This window comes from Mesoplodon densirostris, chromosome 15 (genome assembly GCF_025265405.1).
Source record: "Mesoplodon densirostris isolate mMesDen1 chromosome 15, mMesDen1 primary haplotype, whole genome shotgun sequence".
NCBI lineage: Eukaryota > Metazoa > Chordata > Mammalia > Artiodactyla > Ziphiidae > Mesoplodon > Mesoplodon densirostris.
Window position 1 is genome coordinate 3,605,274 of NC_082675.1, and position 21,288 is coordinate 3,626,561.

The window sequence follows — 21,288 nt, forward strand, 5'->3', positions numbered from 1 at the left end:
CGCAATGAGAAGCCCGTGCACCGCAACAAAGACCCAACGCAGCCAAAGATAAATTAAAAAAATAATTAATTAAAAAAATAACTAAAAATGTAAAAAAGAGAATGTCGGGGATGATAAAAGAGGAATTGCCTCAGATATGATGAGACTAAGATATGGTAGCACAACAGCATGGGGTGTCAGGAGACAGCTGTTGATGCTATTGGGGGAGAGCGACCCTCATGGGCTGCGTCTGCAGGAACCAGGCGTGGCGGGGAGACTTTCAGGGGGAGGACTCAGGAAGGACAAGGATGCTGAGCGTGGAGGCGCTGGGCAGCACCTCAAACCACACCTGGCACACAGTAGGTGCTTAATAAGGAGAGTTTCACTGTGGCATCGCCCTCTCCCCACAGGCTGGGGTGACGGAGGGCTTGGGGTGAGGGTTTAATTCTCTGTGGCTGCAGCTCTTAATCTTTTTTGTGTCATGGGCATGTCTCACTGTCTGGTGAAGCCTAAGAATCCTTCTCAGAATAAAGTCTTTATAATTAAAAAGATACATGCACCCCTGTGTTCATTGAAGCACTATGCACAGTAGCCAAGACATGGAAGCAACCTAAGTGTCCATCGGTGCATGAATGGATATATGAGATATGGTACGTATATGCAATGGAATACTACTCAGCCATAAAAAAGAATGAAATAATGCTGTTTGCAGCAACATGGATAGACCTAGAGACTGTCAGAGAAAGACAAATACCATACGATATCACTTATATGTGGAATCTAAAGATATGGTACAAATAAATTTATTTACAAAATAGAAACAGACTCACAGATGTAGAAAGCAAACTTCTGGTTACCAAAGGGGGAAGAAGGGGGAAGGAATAAATTGGGAGATTGGGATTGACACATGCACAGAGCTATATGTAAAAGAGATAACTAATAAGGACCCACTGTAGAGCACAGGGAACTCTACTCAATACTCTGTAATGACCTACATGGGAAAAGAATCTAAGAAGAGTGGATATATGTGTATATATAACTGTTTCACTTTGCTGTACAGCAGAAACTAACACAATGTTGTAAATCAACTATACTCCAATAAAAATGAATTTAAAAAAGAATAAAGTCTTTAAATGCATAAAATAAAATACGTAGGCTTGCAAAGGAAGCCAATTGTGCTAAAATACAGGTATCAAACTATAAAGAATATCTGAGATAGAGTAATGCATGTGCTTCTGTGTTAGTGTACCTCAAAATAAGTTCTAGGATTGGGTGTAAAGTGACCATAATTCCCAATTAGTGAAAAGTAGAAATGGTATTTCAGGGTGTCTGGATCGCCAGTAATATGTATGGAAATCTGTGATACGAGTACAGTGGTGACTGCTAATACTTTGGGGGATCTCTGTTCCTAATTGGTGGAAATGCTGAGTTTTGGTTAGAGGTTGTTCGTGACCGTGGAGGTGGAATTTTTCCCGTTCAAGTTCACAGACCTGCCTGAGGTCTCTGTGATTCCCAAAGGGACTAAAGACCCCTGCAGGCGTGCTGTGGCATTTTTACGTCCTGGTCATCTGCCACTTCCCATCCTCTCGCCACTCTCTCCCAGGTCTGTTTTTCTGACATTCCAGCGGGAAGGCTGGGGTTGTGAGGTGGGTGACTGCATTCTCGCTGGGAACGTGGGGTTTTGGGGTCACTCGGGCTGTGGACAGATTCCCCTGGGGTGTCCCCTCCCCCATCCAAGGTGATTCTGACTACACATGGGTGAACATTTCTATACTAACATCACGTCTTTAGGGGATTTATAAACAACTGATTCAATACCTACTGAAGTATACCTACTGAAGTAGCATTTCCTTTTAAATATGATTAAAAGTTTAACATGGAACTACTTAAGGTAAAAGAGCTAGCATTTCCTGAAGGCTTACCAGTGCCAGACAAGGAATTCTGAGTACATTTAGTTCTCAAAACAGTCCTACGAGTCTGGTATTATGTCTATTCCCACTCTACAGATGAGGCACAGAGAGGTCAAGCCACTTTTCCAAGGTCACACAGCCATTCAGAGGAAAAGCTAGGACTTACGCCAACATAGTTGGCTCCCAATTCCTGTCCTGTTCTCTATTAGAGAAAATATTAAGTAAAGGATAAACTCAGTGGTATATGGACATTGTAAAAAGTCAGAAGTTGGTGTGCTAAGGGCTGGCAGTTAATTGTGCTACGGTGCATGCAGTTTTCTCTCCTGAGGTCCCCTCTTATAGTACGTGGGCTCCAACTGACATTCAGGGTGAGGAGGAAGACAGCGCTAGCCTGTGATTCCCTCCAGCTAATTTTCCTATGTTAGAATCACTTTTTTTCTCCATCTCCATCTCTCATCGCCAGTGAAGTAATATAATCTTTAAAATTAGGGCAGTTTTTACTTTCTACGTAATGTAAGTAAAATAATGGAAAGCATAAACTTGGGAAAGACCTGAGCCATTGCTCATCCCCCACCCCTTCCTTTTTACTGATGGGGAAACCCAAGATCACGTAATGAGGGTGAAAACATGAATGACAATCATAATCACATTTTTGGAGCATTTTCTTTGTGGCAGGCAGTGAATAAGGTACCATTAATTGGATAATTAATCAGCAACCTTGAAAACATTGCCACCAAGTCAGAACAGCTTCTGATGGGTCATAGATCAGCTTTTTAGACACAAATCTGGGCTGGTTAGTTGGAGAGAGAGACATTTTTAAATTGAATTCCAAAGTAAATCTCCAGCTGTGGCAAGGAAACACTTATTCTGCCCATATAGTTATTTTTCAACTGCACAAACATTTTTCAATTGCCGAGAGCATCAAAGCCATCCTTGAAATACTCCTAGAGAATTACAAATGTAAAATCTTCAAGTTGGAGAAGGAGCGTGGAGATCAGGGTGTTTTAGGAAAATCAGAAAACATTATCTTTTCATTGTCTCTTTAAAAATAATATTATCCCATCCCTGTCAAAGGAGATGTCCTTCGATTCTCTGATATGCCTGTATTTGCCTTTCTCTAACACAGGATATTGCCAACATGCTTCCCCATGGACCTCAAAGCCAAGTTAAGTCGTCCATCACTTGTAGATTGACAGGGGGTCCAAGAGCATCTCTGCAATGCCACAGGCCTGCGAATGCACGCTCTGTTCCTCAGTCTGGTTCTCTGAATTTAGCAACAACAAAGGATGCAGAGAAGTAACCACGGGATACTGCTGGGTAGAAATATCTGGCCATGGGGTTCAGATACCCCAGTGAGATCCCTTCACCTCTCCCCTCACAGACTGAGGATAGGTGTGATGTATCCTCTGGGAAGGAGAGTCTGAAGCACGTACCCCTCGGTATCCCTCAGCATCCTGGCTGGAAACAGAAGGTCCACTCAGAGGAGTTGAACTGGAGAGTGTGTGATGACAGGGCTGCGGGCAGGATCAAAGGAAACAGCCAGGGATGGTGCAATGTCCAGACGCCCATCTCAGCTGGGAGCCTGAGGCAAGCAGCCCAGTGACTGGTACCCAGAGAGAGGAGGACCACGGAAAACAGCCTCTTTGACAGGACAGGAGCTGTACGCAGAGAGGACCATGCCCCTGGCAAATGTGCGGCAAGATGGGGCCGGGGGTGGGACAGGGATGCAGCAAGAGGGGGAGGGATAGGGATGCAGCAGCGTTCCAGAACAGCAGTAACAAAGTACCACAAACTGGGTGGCTTAAAACAACAGCAGTTCATTCTCTTGTGATTCTGCAGACTGTAAGTCCAAAATCAAGGTGTCCCTAGGGCCGGGCTCCCTCTGAAGGTGCTAGGGGAGGAACTTCCTTGCCTCTGTTCTAGATCCTGTAGGTTACTGGCAATTTTTGCTTTCCTTGGCTTGTACGTGAATCTCTCCAAGCTCTGCTGCCGTCCCCAAACGGCCTTCCTCCCTGTGGTCTCCTCCAGATATCCAAACTGAGCTCTCCTTCTAAGGACACCAGTCACTGGACTTTGGACCTCATTTTATTTTCATTTTCATTTTTTTTTTTTTTGGCCTCGCCGCGTGGCATGTGGCTTGCGGGATGGAACCCGGGCCCTCGGCGGTGAGATTGCGGAGTCCTAACCAATGGACTGCCAGGAAACTCCCCTACCGTTTTATTTTTAAATAAACTGCAGGGAGAAGCTCTGAGACATGAACAGAACTGGGAACCGGTTACAAGCCATCCCCTTGTCCCGCGCTATTCGTCTTCATGGCAGCACCTTATCATGACCTGGTCTTAGCTTAAGAAATAGCTTCCTATTTGCTGTCTGTCTGTCTCCCACATGCCCCTGCCCCCTGAGGGGAAGACCTGCTTGTTTACTGCTGAGTCCTCCGGATGGAACACGATGTGCACCCACAGTGCCTGCACCTCGCAAGAGCTCAGGGTGAGGTTGAGTGGATTCTGCACGTCTTTATTCTTGAAAAGAGACCAGCATGCCCACACCCCTGCCGCCAACCTGCAGAAACTGCCACATGGAGGTCTGCGCCTGACCTCTGCTTGTGGGGTCTCAACTAGGGATGTGAATACTTTTCTCTTATGGCAAAGAAGAACTGAAGCCCAAGCACTAAAGTTGCTGCTTCATCTCCTAGTCTGTGCTGGCCCCAGGCTGCCCTGGACCAGCCTTCGGTCCTGGTCCCCGCAGCCAGACCCCTCCCTCTCTTCCACCCCAGCTGATGTGGGCACTTTGAGGGCAGGGGCTGAGGACTGGTGGGGTGGGAGATGCTCGAAGGCCAAGGAGCTGGACCCTGAAGCTTTCCTGCCCCCATGCAAGGAAAGGGTCCTGTCGCTGAGTTAAGTCTGACGGCGGGGTGGGTAAATGATGGCTTTGTGAGGCTGAGTTCTCCACCCAGGATGGTGCTGGGGGCAGGCAGTGTGATTCAGGGGGCTCCCGCCCGGAAGGGTCACTCCGCTGGAGAGTTGAGGACACTGCCCCCTGCTCCCTGTGTCTCATTTACTCACTGGGAGTTGGAAGGTACTGCTGGGTGAGATAGAAGGCCACCGAGAATCACATGGGTGGCGTCGTGGCTTTCTTCCTGGATTTAGGAAGGGGTTTGAGAAGGCCTGATTTTAAGGTGAGAACTTCCCCAACGAGGCCCATTTCCTATTCGGTAATCCTCTCTGTTACCTTTCGGCAGTTTGCTTTTCTTTAGAATGAGCAACGGTTGGGGCAATTAATTGTTTTCAAAGACTGACCCGTTGCCTCACTGGCTGCTGACAGGTAACATAAAGATTTGCATCCTGTTCAGTTTTTTTTAAAAAAATGTCTCATCTTCTAGTCAAGCTGCCATTTTATTTGCTACTTCCTTCCAATAAAAGTTTCTATTCTGGCTGCTTCTCAAGGTACTAAAGCTCATTCTAGGAAAAAAAAAAAACTTTGAAAATACAGAAAATAAGAGAATAGAAATCTCTCCAAATTGCTTCTTTTATTGTCTACTCCCTGGTATAGTTCCTAACTGTCCACAGCACTTTGCAGAGTTGATGTCAAACTGTACATTTGAGGGGAAGCAAAAGGATGACATCACATGAGCTCTTAAATCCGGCCGTCAGAAGTCCTTGCTCTATTCCGTGCAGTCAGCCACTCTGTGACCTTCTGGATGAAGCCAGTTTGAATTCATTTACAGTTATTTGCACACAAAAGGATTCTGGGTGTGACATAAGTCGTCATTTCATTTTACCTTAAAGGTATTACAAAAACACTATAAGCACAATATTAATGACACCCTGCTTCAAAGAAGGCTTTCTTGTAGTCCCTTGAAAAGCATGGCCAGGGACTTCCCTGGTGGCCCAACGGTTAAGACTCAGGGTTTCCAATGCAGGGGGCATGGGTTTGATCCCTGATCGGGGAACTACGGTCCCACAAGATCCCACAAGATCCCACATGCCACGCAGCATGGCCAAAAAAAAGGCGTGGCCAAAATCATATCTCATATACTTATAATGACTTTACTTTTCACAGTATCTGCAGGACTTATCTTTTTGAAATAGGTAGGGTGGGAACTAGGCACGTATACTCTAGAACTGAGGTCAAGGTCCTGTGACATAGGTCTGCAAACTTTCTCTCTAAAGGGCCAGACAGAAATTATTTCAGGGTTCTTGAGCCAAGAGGCAAAACTGAGCATATTAAGAAGCGACTTATATAACCGTTCAAAATGTAGCTATTTAAAAATGCAAAAACCACTCTTAGCTTGCATGGTGTACCAAGAGGCAGCAGGTTGAATCTGGCCCATAGCCTGTAGATTGTTGAGGCCTTTTCTAGGACATGAAAAGTCAAGAGAAGTCATTCTCTAACCTCAGAGTATTAACAAATCCTAATACCTCCTGTGGTGGACATTTGTTGCTGTGTCTGACTAGCATCCATTGCCCCTCTTTCAGTGGAATCAGATTTTCCCATCATGCACCATGCCTACCAGCCCTCCATCTGATCCCAGACATGCTCCAGGGGAAGGTGTTCCCCAGACCTGGCCATTCAGAGCATCACGTCCTTTTGGCTTCCGTGACTGGCTTCCCAGGTTAGACACGTGACCCAAGCCAAGCCAATCAATTCCAAACAGAGCCAGTCCTAGGAGTTTTCTTGGGTGATCAGCAATGATCTTTCACTCTTTTCCTGCTGGATATGATGCTGTGACTATGTCAGCATGGCACTGCCAGGGGCCACCTTGGGGACAGAGCCTCCTGGACAGTGACTCTAGCCAAGAGGAGCACAGAGCTGAGAGGGGAAGAGAAGCCACCTTCCGTGATGACATCATTTGCACACCTGCATCCTTGGTACTCAACCTGTGCTCTGTTGTCTCTGTCTAGAAGCATCGGCATAACTTAGGAGCTTTAAAAAATACCCAACACAGACCTCCTAAATGAGAACCTGCATCTGAGAAGAATCGTCAGGTGACCTATATGAACATTAACATTTGAGAAACACTCTTCTAGACTTTTTAAGTTATGTGAGCTGGTTACTTCTCATCGTGCTTAAGCCAGTTTGAGTTGGGTTTTCTGTCACATGGAACTCAAAGACTTCTAGTTGATATATTTCTTAACCTGGTGTCAATGAAGCCTGCTTATTCCAAAGCTGAACAGAAATTAGTTTTAGAATATCCATGTCAGGCTCCATGTCTATGAAGGCGAATTCTGGCAAAGACCACTGGAGCTATATTTCAGAACACTCTTCCAGTGCCTCTGAAACGCCATCCTCTATGTATCTCCATAAGGGGGACTTAACACTTGTGCACAGGCATGGTCCTGGAGAATAGTCCCAGGGCTTGGCAGACGTGGGTGAGTGACCACAGGATAGAGTTACAGTCTAGCCCCTTATCATCCTCTGCTTTTCTCAGTTCCAGCTGCATGGGATCTAGCTAGAAGTTGGTAACACGGGTTTGTGTATACTCTATTTGTGTTTTGTTCTACTTGTGTCAATCACATGTTGACTTACTGTGTAGTGAGGCAGAGACTGGGGTAGTCACCCAACTTTTCCTCTGCACCCATGTTTCCCAGCCCTCTTGAAATCTGACGGGGCCACGGGACTCCTGCCCAAGGATGTGTGTGAAAGTGTCATACGTAATTTGTAAGCCATTGCTTAGAAGAGCTTGCGTGTCACTCTGATTGCTTCTCTGTCTTTGCCACCAAGAAGGCCACGTGTTCCTGATGTTCTAGCTCCAAGATGATGACGTACCCATCAGTCTAGATCCCTGAGGGACTGCCTGGAACAGAGCCCCCTACCATCTAAACCACGTGGCATAAGCAAGAACCACCTAGATGGCATTAGGCACCTAAGATTTGGGGGTTGTTTGTAGCAGCAATATACCATACCCATCTTAATAGCCATAGTGACCTAAAGCTTCCTTATAAGAAAGGAACATAAATAAAAAGAACTGGAGTAGACTTCAAGAAGAAAAAGTAAGTAAATACTATAAATTTGGCAAATGTCATGAAGCTGGTATGAAAATAGCTGAAGTTGAGACAGGCTGGATTAACGACGATAGCAACTTCCAAAGACTAGGAAGAGGGGAAATTGTGAATGCAAACATCCCATGAAACAACGGCAGCAAACAGCCTGGGAAAGAGAGGAGGGACAACAGGGTACAATCAGACAGCTGACACATGATCACACGCGCATCCATGATCACACCGGTCTTACCATGGCCAAGGGCACGATGCCAACCAGGTCTTTCTGGCTGATGAAAATCTCAGACACGGCGATATCTGTGGTCCCCCTCCGCGGGTATTCCACCTGCCAGGTGATGGGCTGACTCCCCGACAGGCTGCTGAAGCTGGCGATTTCAAAGTTCATCTGCACAACCTCATTGAATAAACTGCTGCTTCTGGAAGAGAGCAGAGGAAAAGAGCTCTAAGCTGACTTGGTTTGGTGGAAGCACATTTCAATCCCTTCGCCCCGTCCTCCTCACAATTATAACCAGAATGTAAGGACAAAGGAAATGCCTTTCAGGCATGGCACCTGGGAACTTGGCACCAACTACAATTTAGGGACCTGGGCGGGTGGGATGGAATAGCACCCACACGTTAAGAATGTGGCTGAAGAATCTTCGACATTGAGCATCAGTGTTTATGTATTGATGAGTCTCCTGGATTGATTTTGACTAGCTCTTCAGACAGTGAGTTAATCCAGTTTGCCTCACCCTGGCACCATGGACCTGGATGACCTCGGAACTAAATGGACCCCCTTGAAGTTCAGTGTCGTTTGTGTGGCAGATATTGTAAGCAGCTAAATCAACGTCTTTCAACCCCTTCCTAGCTTATCCTCCTACAGAGGCCGAGAAGCATAAAACTACCTTTCTAGACTCCCTTGCAGCTACCTGCAGGCTTAAAGCCAAGTTTCCACTTGTCAGAGCCACTCTACTTGTACTTAGATGTAGAAGTGGGTTATGAAGCAGCAGCGGGGAAGGCAATTAGGATTTTTCTGACAAGCATCATGGTCCTGGTTCTTCCGGGGCAACTGTGGTGGTTCTGTTATCCAGGCCCCTGTATTATCATGCCAAGTGATGTTTCCAGTGCAAAGGTCCACGGCAGAGTTGGTCATTTTTCTTATCTGTGTTTCTTCCCTGTCTGCCTTGTCCCTGGCTGTGTAGTAAACACATTCAATTCAACAGCTCTCCTAGAGATTCTTGGAATTGTTCAGTATCCCTTAAGGAAAACTCTTCTCTTTAGAAGGACTAGTTAGCTAAAGGGACTCTGATGTCTGCAACTAAGAAATCTGACTAATACCCTGTATTTGAAGTGGGCCCAGATATATGTATTTTTTTAGCAAGCTTGCCCCAGCAACTCTGATGCTTTGGGAATGACCGACAGTCCAAACATCTCATTTTTCGGATGACAAAACGAAAGCCCAGGAAGGGAAAATTGCTTGTTCTCAACCACATAGCTAGTTAGTGGCAGAAGCAAGCTGAATGTAGCTTCTCCCAATTCCCAGCCCTGTGCTCTCGACAGCATTCTCCTCTAATTTAGTCGGGGGTCGAGTATGAAATTACAAGACACCAAGCAAGTTTCCCTAGAACAGAGATGGGCAAACTGTGGTCTGTCAGCCAAATGCAGCCTGTTACCTGTTTTATGTAAACAGTCTCATTGGACCCCAGCCCTGCCCGCTTGTTTATGTTTTGTCTCTGGCTGTTTTCATGTTACATACAAGAATATGGTTGAATAATTATGTCAGGTCATGTAACACCTGCAAAGCCTAATGTATTCACTAACTGGACCTTTACTGAAAAAGTTTGCCAGCCCTTGTTTTAGGAGATCAGAGAAGGGAAAGTGGGAGAAGCTTTCTGGAACTACTGAATCAAAAGAATCAATATTGGTGGTGCCCTTCTAAGGAAGGGAATCCCAGACATACAGCTGGGCTTGTGAGGTGGGCCAGGGAGGATCTTGAAGCCAGGCTGAGGTGCCCCCAGTGCTCTTTGCCTGTAGGGTAAATATTAAGTAAGTGGTGGGCCAACAGTTAGCACTCTCACAGCTGGCAGCTTCTGGAAAGGCCGCCTGATGTCAGGTGAATTGAGGGGGATTTCCCACAGCACATCAAGAAAGAAACACCAGAGATGTTAACACTGCTGGTACCAGTGTGAAGAGTCACAGAGAAACTCTTCCCTTTGCTGTGGGAGACCGTCAGTTAAAGATGCACCCACTCAATCTTCAGGTCTTGCCCAGTAGCCAGAACGCTAATTTCTCACTCTGTTACCCTCAGGCCCGTTCAGAGGCTGGGGCGGGACGTAACAGCAAGGTCGCTGCACCAGCCAAAGCACCGGGACTCATGCATCTTCCTTCCGGTGCTCCGGGCTGGAAGTGGAGCCCGGAGGATAGCGATTTATGAGACGCTGCATATATCCCTCTGGGAGGGAAAACGAATTCAGCGTCTGGAACCTCAAGTCATGATCTGTGCAAGCTCAAGAGTGAATTATTTGTCTTGGAAAATGAGGGAGACGTGTCTGGAATCTGGAGTGTTTCCAAACTAAGACTTCTTGGTCCAGCAGCTAAGGCCTGCAGGGATCGGGGTCTGCTCAACTCAACTTCCGGACACCCCTCCTGCATGCTCTGGCCAGCCTCTCCCTTCACAAGACTAAAGACTTCCCTCATTTCAGGGGGTTTAATCTTGCCCTCTCAGGATTAACAGCCTCCCTTGGTATCTCCTTATCTGCAGCAGAGCTGGCTACTTGGCTGTGCTCGCTGGAGATGTAGCTGTTGGTTATCTGACCCTATTCAACAAAGAATTCTCTTTCCTTAGTACTGCACGTGGCAAAAATCCAGTTATCCAAAGATCCCGTCGTGATGCCTAAAGGATGCCTACACTGAGAATATTGCTAGAGATTTTACAATGTGCCTGCGACCTACCCCCATCTTTGAGGTGGAAGACTCCTGCCCTAAAGACAATGCAGTGTGGTGACTTCCAAACTAGTGGTCCATGGGACCCCAGTGTACCCAGGGGGTGTGAGAGTGCTGGCTCTGGGGCTGGAACGGGTCCTTGATACACCTCTTTCCTTCATCAACTCCTGCTGCAGCAAAAGCAGATCCAGTGTTACATGTTATGAACATTGGGCGTCCAAGAAGTATTTTATTAAAGAATGAAAAAGAAAGGAAGTGGTAAAGGGCAGGAGGGAGGTTAGTGGGTCGAAGCAAGACGAGGACCCGTGACTCTTTCAAGGGAACACAGCCAGTGTCATGACTCATTTGCCGTCACCTTCCAAGCAGACCTCCTGAGCTCAAGCCCTGGCACCACCCGTTACCGGCTGGGTGACTCTGGGCAGCTCCGCCCTCTTTTCCCTAGTTGCCAAGTGGGAAGTCGACTCCTTCCCATTTCATGGAGTTGATACGAGGATTAAATAAATGATCACATATGTCTCAGGCACTTAGAACAGAACTTGGCACGACCAAAGGTTAATAAATGTGAGCTCTTCCTGGGTTTAGCAGGACTTGACCCTATGTTCATCCTCTGTGACTTTAGATTTGGTCAAAAGCCACCTTTTAAATGTTCCCCTTTAGGGCTGGTCCAGGAGCTCCCAGAGAACAAGCCAGAGGATAGATGCCAATTCCCTGCTGTTCATCGTGAACTGGGATCTGTTCAGATTTGTATACAGTGCACTTACTTGGTAGCTGTTCCTGTCAGACACAATACCATGGTATGATACATTATGGTAGCAGATGGGGACCAAGAAAAGAAGAAACCTGTCTGCAAATCTGTCTGTGGCCAGTGCTTTCCTACTCTCTCTGAGCCAACTGAAATCTTTGTTAAGCCTTTGCCTTGAAGGGACCAAGAACCCTCCATGCCAGCCTATATGGGGCTTGTGATATCTTTGGAGTAATAAATAGAGGAATTTAAACACTTGAGTGATTCCAGAGAGAGCCCAAGAACCACTACTTGCTAAATCAATAGGGTAGATTTATGGCAGTTAACTCTCGAAAGAAATGTTCAAAATTGGCTTAAAAAAAGCTCTTACCCAAAGCAAATAAATTCCCACAATAGTCACAATAAAGTTTGGACTTTGGAAACCCAATTTATCAAACCTCTTAGGTGTTGCACTCCATCTTGTAAGAAAATGAAGTCTCGGTGTATCTTAAGAAGCTAAAAGGGCTTTACCTCCCCACTGTGGAGTGTAGGGATTTCAGCTCCCAAGTCATACAGTGATGACAGCTTACTGCCTGCAGAAAGAAATGAGACTAACAAAATGAAGAAATCGACCTTATAATAGGGAAGCAGCTCCAAGAGAACAGAATAATTTGGCCCAGGCTTCATTTGATTCATTTTACTTCATGTGTATTTCATGAAGGCCAAGGACACATACATCTCCCCTGGGAAAGGCTTTATTAGATAGTCCCACTGACCCCACCATCCACAGGAACGTCCTGATGATCTCTGGGTGCTCTCCACGGTGCTGCAACGTATCAGTTTGAGCTGCAAGTTGCAAGCAACAGAAAACATCTTGAGCTGACCGATAAAGAAAAGGGAACTTAACACATGCCTCAAAATTACTAGGAAGTGTGGAGAAAAAGACATGGAGAATAGGCGGAAGCAAAGGAAAGTTGGACAAAACCAGCTCTAGACGGGGCACCACGGCTGATGCCAAAACGAATTTTCTACTGTCCTTGATGCTTTGCACCACCGATCCCACGTTCAAAGTGCTGAGTGCGGATATCTGATTGGCTGAGCTAACATCCCCTCATCCAATATGTCAGGACAGTGAGAAAGGATCTGGTCTGTTATTGAGAGAGTCATCTCTTCCATTCCTGCTCTCTGCAATTAACATGCAGGCCAGAATTCAGGATGCAGGATAACGGTGCAGGACAGAGGAAGGAGGAAAGCCTTTGCAGGTTGCCCTGTTTCCAGACACACTTGGACTAGACTGAGCTCAGACTTAATTTTTTTTCCCTCTCGCTATCCCGGTCCCCAAAGCCTAAAAATTTATAGGAGCAGGTAAATGTGGAAGGATGAGGAGAGAGAGTACTTTACGCAAATAATATTGATACCAATGACATTGCTTCAAAGGTGAACTGCAACCCTTAAGGAGGTAACCTGAGCCTTCCCTTTCTACAAAGCGGGGACTCTCAACCTTGGCTGGATGGATGTTACGAGCACCTGGGGAGACTAAAAAAAAAACACTATCGATACCTGGTTCTACCCCGGACCAATGGAATCAGAATCTCAAGAGGTGTCACTCAGATATTAGCATTTTTAAAGCTCAGGTGATTTTAATGTGTGGCCAAGGTCGAACATTACTGCTCTACCAAAAAGCCTCTCTCTCTGTGATCACCAAGCATTTTGCTTTTGAATGATTATTATTATTTTTGCTTTCTAGTGTCCAGGCAGCAGTTGTATTGGGTAGGCATTCCAACCGTGGGCTCTGAAATAAGACACACTTGGGTGTGAATTCTGACTCTGTTCTTTAGTGGGGGTGTGATCTGGAGCAAGTTACATAACCCATTCGTTCTCCATTTTGATGACTTTCTGGAATTATCTGGTGGAGGGCTTTAACAAATTCTGTGGTCTGGGTCCCACACGAGGGATCTTCATTCACTGGCCTGGAGTGGGACCTGGGAACTGGGATTCTTAAGGACTCCCCAGGCGATTCTAAGGTGCAGCAAAGTTGAACAACCACGAACTTTACCTGTAGGAGGATCGGTTCCTTGATCTGTGAGAAGCCACCCTTATGAGGCTGTTGGAAGGATAAAAGGTGTAACATGTGGAAAGCTGAACGAATCGAAAAACAACTAGTCATTAAGTGGTAGCTCTGGTTACAGTATTTCTCCTGTTCAATAACCCGGTAGGACTTGGACATCTTTGTCCTCCTAAGGCCGTGTGTCCTGGGATTTGTGGAACACAGCAGGTGGGGAAAAACAAGACCTTACCCAAGGTCCCTGGATCCTGATCGAAGCATCCCTCCCAGGCAGAGTGTGTCTCCAGCTCTGACCCTGAATTTGACTAGACCAGGTCCCATCACTTATTTTCCTTTCTTCAGCGTGGTGGATGGGCGTGAGCACATGTTTTCTGAGTCAAAGCTCTGGATACGAACCTCACATTTACCCTCGAGACATTGTTCATGTTACTCATGCTTTCAATACCTCAGCTTACTCATCTCTGAAATGGGGATGTATGTTCTGCTCTTTCAGGGTCTTGTGCATATTTAGGGAGATAAATGTACATGCTTAACTCACTCTAGGAGCCTGGCACATAGCTGCACAAATTGTAGACAGCTAACACAGAGGGAAAGCATTGAGCTCATCCCTCAGATCCAACGGGATCATGAAGATGCCCAGATGCAAGATCATGTGGAGAGAGTGAGGACCAGCCATCCTGGCTCCAAACTATTGTACCAGATACACATAGCTCCATAAGAGTGCCTAGGAAAAACCAACAGAGGGGTTGCCCAGAAAATTCCCATTTATTGAGAAATAATAGTTATTTGAAGATAGCAAGCTTGGGACAGTTTGTTACACAGCAATGGATAAGGGATGATGTCTCTGATGGATACAAGTCTTTCACTTGATTCCTAAGGGATCTTAGAGTCTCCCATGCACTTTGCCAGCAGGATATGGCAGAGGTCTAATAGGATTATCTCAAGATGCCAGGGGCAGGGAGGGCTTGAGAGGGAGCTCACTCCACTGCCCAGCCTCCTAAGGCCTGAGTGGTACTGGAAAGCAATGGAATTTTCACCTAGTTCCAGGGAAGACTACTGAAGTTAGTCTCCTGCAGTCTTTTTCTTGCAGGGAAAGACGTCATGGATGGTGCACTCAGAGACCAGGTGGAAACACGGAAACCTCATGAACCTTAGCGCCGAACCATGACCACACCTTAGCACATCCCTGTGGCTGAGCCGTGAGCCAGATTATGTGAAGACCCAAGGTCCCCCCAACCCCCATCCAAAGCTATCATCCTTCCCACCCGGGACCATTTTGAAGAACATGGGGCAGAGCTCGAAAGACTGAATCCACCGAGTTTAAACCTGAAATGCCGAAGCGAACTTGAAATCAACCAGATTAACTTTGCTGCTACCAAGGAGAATGGGGGCTTAAGGCAAACCTTGAAAGCACTGACAGATAAAGGAATAGAGCTGTATATATATGGTCCTCACACTGGATTTGTAGGTTGGAGACACACCCACGACCTTTGTTAGTGGAAGCTGAACATGGCAAAGCAAGTGTTGTTTGAGGATCCGTTCTGAGCCTGGCCCCGGAATTAGCAATGCTTTCATCTCCCAGTTCCTGATAATACAATGTCCCTGTCTCCACTACTGCACCAGTTTCCTTCTCTACCATTTTCTCCCTCGTTTATTCTACTCAAAACCACCAAGCTTCCCTCTGCCTCACTGCCTTTGCACTGGCTTCACCCCCAGACATCACTGCGGTTCACCCATCACTACCTTCACCCTGTTATCCATGGCTCAGCCCACTTTATCCACATCAGCACACGGCACATTATACATTTATAGACATTGGGCCGTTCGCCATCTGCCCCTCCCCTTTTTCTCCCCCGAGAGCGCCACAAGATCAAGGACACTGTATTGTTCACTGTGATATTCTCGTGATACATCACAGCGCTGACCCTCGGGAGATGCTCAGTAAATATTTGTAGAATGAATAATGAATGAGTGATGCTCCAGGAGCCGGGTCCCCTGATATTGACATTCTATTTCCTTCCACTAGTCAGGTTAATATTCATTTCGGCTCAAGAAGGGAGAAGGAGTTCCCTGCTCGGTTGGACAGGAGGGCAGAGGCAGCCTTTGAAGCTATCAGCCTTTCCAGAAGGGTTGAACTCCTTCCAAGGGAGAAGCGAAAAGCAGAGCCCATTGGAGATCTTCCAGGAAAGACATGCCCCAAGGTCCACTACTAAAACTTCGCCTTTTCCAAATATCACAGAAGACAGAAGGTGGATCTGCTCCAAAGCTTGCTATTGAATTTTAAGCCTGCTGAGCACCACTAAATACATAATGAAGAGGCTGAATTAACTATGCAAAAGTATAATTTACAGTTAATGTCTGTAATTGATGAGTTGAGGGTCTCTGTGGCAGCACGAACCACTAAGACTAAAAGGACTAGAGGGGATAAAGGAAAGTTTTACTCTAAAGTAGAAAATAGAAGCGTGCTCTGCTGAGCACCCACCATTCATCCATCCATCAAGCACTTACCAAGCCCCTGTTTTGTGCCAGGCATGCGCTTTGGTACTTGAGATACAGAAGTGAATGCACTGTGGCCAACAGTGGGTCACAGACCTCCACCAGAATTCCCACCACCTGCTATTAGTTTCCCATTTATTTGGCTAAAAACACAGGGAGGAGACTGACCAGAGTGAATGCAGATGCAGCATGTCCTGGGGCTGCTTTGCTCTGGTCCCCTGTTCCCCTCTGCAGCATCCGGCTGCCCTGGCGTCTTCCAAGCCGGGGGCGGGGTTCTGCCTGAGTTGAGAAAGCAGTCTAATTCCTGCTCTACCAATTCTCTCTGGATTTGGGGTCCATACCATCCCCATCCTGGGAGAATTTACACTGGCAATCTCTGTACTTCTAGTTAATGTCCTTAACCCCAGCTGCACGACAGGATCACTTGTCGTGCAAAGCACCAATGCTTTTTCAGAAACACCTTCCTCTCTTCCTTTCAGATTCAGCTGGTCTGTGGTGGGCCGGATGTCATTTTTTTTTCTGATAAAGCTTCCGAGGGTATCCCCTTGTGAAGCCAGGGTTAAGAAGAACTGTTTTCCGGGGGTTGGGGGAGGGCAATTGGATAAATGTAGTCAACAAACTTCCAGTTATAAATAAATACTAGGCTGTAATGTACAGTGTGATAAAGATTAAGAACACTGCTGCATGTTATAAATGAAAGTTGTTCAAAAAGTAAACCCTATGAGTTCTCATCAAGGAATATATATATATATATATATATATATATATATATATATATATATATATATATATATATATATATATTTCTTCAATGTTGTTTCTCTATGACATGACGGATGTTCAGTAAACCTACTGTGGGCATCGTTTCATGATGTATGTAAGTCAAATCATTATGTTGTACACCCTAAACTTCTACAGTGCTGTATGTCAATTATATCTCAATAAAACTGGGGAAAAAAGAGAACTCCTTCTTACTCTTCATTTAAGGGAATGATTTCAAATACAGAGACCTTATTCTTGTGCCAAACTCAGCAGCACCAAGACGACAGCCCCATCCAGAGCATAAATGCAGAGGCAGGCTCCAGCATCCAGGCCCTTCATCTCTATGTCGGGTTCCCCAGTGCTGTGGGAAGCTCCACCCACCACACCCTAGAAAGCATCAGTTTTCTGGATGCTGCTTGTACTGTGGTCAGCAGTCAGAAAACGGAGGCTACACCAGGTAGTTCTGTAGAGGAGATTTAATTTTAGTTACAAAGGCTTTGGAGGGGGCAGAGGGGGCACACGGGATGGTGAGGGAACCAGAGATTATCAATGGGAAAAAGATGCTCCTCCAGGGTCAAGGGACAAAGGGCAGGGCTGGTGACCCCAGGAGCTAGGTCCCTGGGGGAGAGCTGCAGTCAAGAGCTGCCCAGTAGGAAAAGAGCCAAGAAGACGTAGGACCCACTGCCTGAGACACCATCTGAAGCAGAGAGGGCAGCAAATATCCTGACTTCTTTCCTCCACCCTATTTCAATCTCTCACCAGCGCCTCCCACTGGCTAAACATCGCCATAATTCAGTTGCTGAGGGATCCTGGCAAACATAGTTTGCAGCCACCGACCACAGAGCAAGGGAATGGCAGGGAATAGACTTGAGACCAAATCGGCAAACAGCTGGCACACACTCCCAGCATCATTTCCACACAAACAACACCAGCCCCACGTGCAGCGGGGAGTCCGCACACTGTCTGACTCTGCCAGGAACACAACGTCCATGATCACCCGACAGATGTTGAACGAGCACCCACTAAAAGCCTGGATATGAAGACAATCAAGTGCAAGCCCTGAAATCAGGATAGCTCAGCCAAGAGGGTGAGAAAAGGCTTCCCTAAAACGGGAACTTTTGAGCTCAGACCTGAACTCTGAGTGGATGTAAGCCAGAGGAAAAAAGAGGCAAGGGAATTTAGGAAGAGGGGCTGTCGTGGGTGGAGACCTTTTGAGGACCCAAAGAAGACCAGCTGGAGTTCAATGAGCCTGGTTACAGACACATCCTAACATCCGGGCAGCAAGCTTGAGGCTGGAAAGGGCAGGGCGGGGCCGGCACCCTGTGTCACTGCTTGGTGCTGGGGGTGGTGATCAGGGTCTTTCATACTCATCCCTCTAACATTTTTAAAAACAGTTAATAGCTGTCAGGTTGACGTTTTCTCTTAAAGGAAAAATACAAAAACAAACCAGGGAGGCATCATGTTGAGTGGATGTAGTCGGGGGCGCAGCTGTTCCCCTTGGCCCAGCCCCCAGCTGGGTCTCCAGAGAGCTGGAGCCCCCGTGTGGGAGCTGAGGCTGGACAGCAGTCAGGGCAAGACCCTGGAGCACGGTGGAGCTTTAGCTGAAGGACTTGGGGGTGCTCCTGGCGTAAAAGCGTTCATTAGACTTGCATTCGAGAAAGACCCCTCTGGCTTCCGTGGGCACAGTGGCTCCGGAGGGGCAGCGAGGGGGCGGACGGATAACCTCAGAGGAGAGTCATGGCGGCTTGGACCGGGGGGGCAGCGTGGAGTGGGGAGCCAGCAGGTAGGGAGAGAGGAACCCCTCAGTACTTCCGATGGAGTGGATGGGGCAGAATGGAGAGAGAAGGGTCAGTGTGACGCAGCATCAGCGGCTCCTCTTCAGCATCTTCTTTGGCCACTTAGAAGGTGGATTAAAAGGAGGAACGCGCTGTTTGATACTGAGGGCTCTAGTTCGTATCATTTTTTTTTTTTTTTTTTGCAGTACGCCGGCCTCTCACTGTTGTGGCCTCTCCCGTTGCGGAGCACAGGCTCCGGACGCGCAGGCTCCGGACGCGCAGGCTCAGCGGCCATGGCTCACGGGCCTAGCCACTCCGCGGCATATGGGATCCTCCCAGACCGGGGCACGAACCCGTATCCCCTGCATCGGCAGGCGGACTCTCAACCACTTGCGCCACCAGGGAGGCCCGGTTTCTACTTCTTTAAACAGGTTTTATTGCTTATATTCTCACCCTCAGGTCATTGGTCTTTCCCACTGGGGTAAGTGGCACCATCATGCCCCCAGCCTTGAAGCCCAACAGCTAAACACAAGGACTGATTTCTCTCTGTCCCCACCTTCCCTCCCCCACCCACTCCTTCAGCCAGGCCTATTGGCTCTGCCTCTAAATCTCTCTCTCTTTTTCGCTGTTTTTTTTTTTTTTTTTTCACCAAATCAGTTTTTAAATTTTATATTGGAATATAGTTGGTTTACAACCTCATGTTAGTTTCAGGTGTACAGCCAAGTGAATCAGTTATATGTATACATATATCTCTTCTTTTCCCACATAGGTCATTACAGAGTACTGAGCAGAGCTTCCTATGCTCTACAGCAGGTCCTTGTTGGTTATCTATTTTATATATAGTCGTGTGTGTGTATGTTAATCCCAACCTCCTCATTTATTCCTCTCCCCACCTCTCCCCTTTGGTAAACACAAGTTTGTTTTCTAAGTCTGTGAGTCTGTTTCTGTTTTGTGCAACATGGATGGACCTAGACATCATCATACTAAGTGAAGTAAGTCAGACAGAGAAAGATGAATATCATACGATATCACTTACATGTGGAATCTAAAAACAATGATACAAATGAATTTACTTACAAATATATCTTGAGTCAGTTTACTTCTCTGTCTCTTTACTGTGACCTTCTGAATCCAAGCCCTCTTCATCTTTCTCCTGGACCATTGTGGCTGCCTGTTCTCCCAGATTCTACTCTTGTCTCTCTACCATCTATCCTCTTCCCAGGAGTCAGAGGGGGTCTCTGCATAATACATACCTTCTAAGGCCACGTGCATCCTTAAAACTCTGCCTGGGGCTTCCCTGGTGGTGCAGTGGTTGAGAGTCTGCCTGCCGATGCAGGGGACACGGGTTCGTGCCCTGGTCTGGGAGGATCCCACATGCCACAGAGTGGCTGGGCCCGTGAGCCATGGACGCTGAGCCTGCGTGTCTGGAGCCTGTGCTCCGCAACGGGAGAGGCCACAACAGTGAGAGGCCCGCATACCGAAAAAAAAAAAAAAGTCTGCTTGGCTTCCTGCCGCAATTAGAACACAACCTGAAATCCTATCGTTGGACCCATCCTCCCCCTCTGATCTCCTCTTTTGCCTTCTCTCCCTTGATCACTATGCTCCGGCTGCACTGGGATTCTTGTCTGCTCCACGAACACACCAAGCTTATTCCCACTTCTGTCTTTGCTGTTCCCCCTGCCTGCTGTCTGCATGGCCTCCCTCTTGTCACTCAGCATAGAAGCCAACACCTTCAAACACTTGAACACGTAACTCAAGTAGACATTCTCCAATACCCACTTCCAGAAACAATCGTATGGCTAGATTGTCATTACTGCATTTATCACTAGTGAAGACGTTGTTTGGTGTTCCTTTGCTCAGTTTGTCTTCCCCGCTAAGACGGAAGTTTCTCGAGATGAGACATTTGCTCCGTCTTCGTCTCTGTTGTAACCCCCTTCCCACCACCATGCCAAGAATAGCGCCTGGTAACGCAGGAAGAGATGAATAAACCTTCATTAGTTGAATGCATAGATTCCTCTGTCACAGCTTCACGATCCTTGGATAACGCTGCTATTTGCATCAGCCAGTCATCCTGGAAACTAACCTTTACTCTTTTCTAGCGACAGTTATTGGAAACATCCCCAAAAGGCATGTCCAACTGGTTAAGCTGATTCGGGGAAGCCAAAATAAGCCGAAGAAACGGTGGCGAGAAGGAAACTCACTTCTAGAGGTGGACTGTTGAAATGCAGAGCTTCGGTAATCCTTCAAGAATCTGCAATTTGTCATTGCTCAGTGGGGAAGTCAATACTCCCTAGGAATCAAGGGGTAGCCCAGATTGCCCGTACAAACCTTCTTTTTAGTTTCCAGAGGCCCTTCAGTGTCCTAAGGACAGGCACGGGGCCAAGCCTCCTGGCCAAACAATCCCCTCTCAACTTGATACAACTTGTACCACTTGGCATTTCCAGTTTAGGGAAAGGCTTTATTAAGTGCCCTGAAAGTGTCCTTAATAGAAAATAGACGAGCTGAAAAGAACTACCTCCATCCAAAAAAGTCGAATCTTCAGTCATACAAGTGACTTGGACCATGGGGATGACAAAGCATTTGACTAAATCAATGTAATGAATGGCTTTCAGTCGGAGGAGCCCGTGAGTGGTGACGTTTAAGTCTGATGGGGCTGTCA

The 21,288-nt window shown here is 46.9% G+C and overlaps 1 protein-coding gene across 2 annotated transcripts in view; it reads right to left on the minus strand.

Annotated features, from left to right (window-relative positions):
• Window positions 1-21,288, minus strand: part of TMEM132C (transmembrane protein 132C) — a 375,340-nt gene that overhangs the window by 60,131 nt on the left and 293,921 nt on the right. For both annotated transcript variants that reach the window (XM_060119269.1, XM_060119270.1), the window contains exon 4: window positions 8,121-8,304. In XM_060119269.1, coding sequence (XP_059975252.1) covers window positions 8,121-8,304 — 184 coding nt within the window. The remainder of the gene's footprint in view (window positions 1-8,120; window positions 8,305-21,288) is intronic.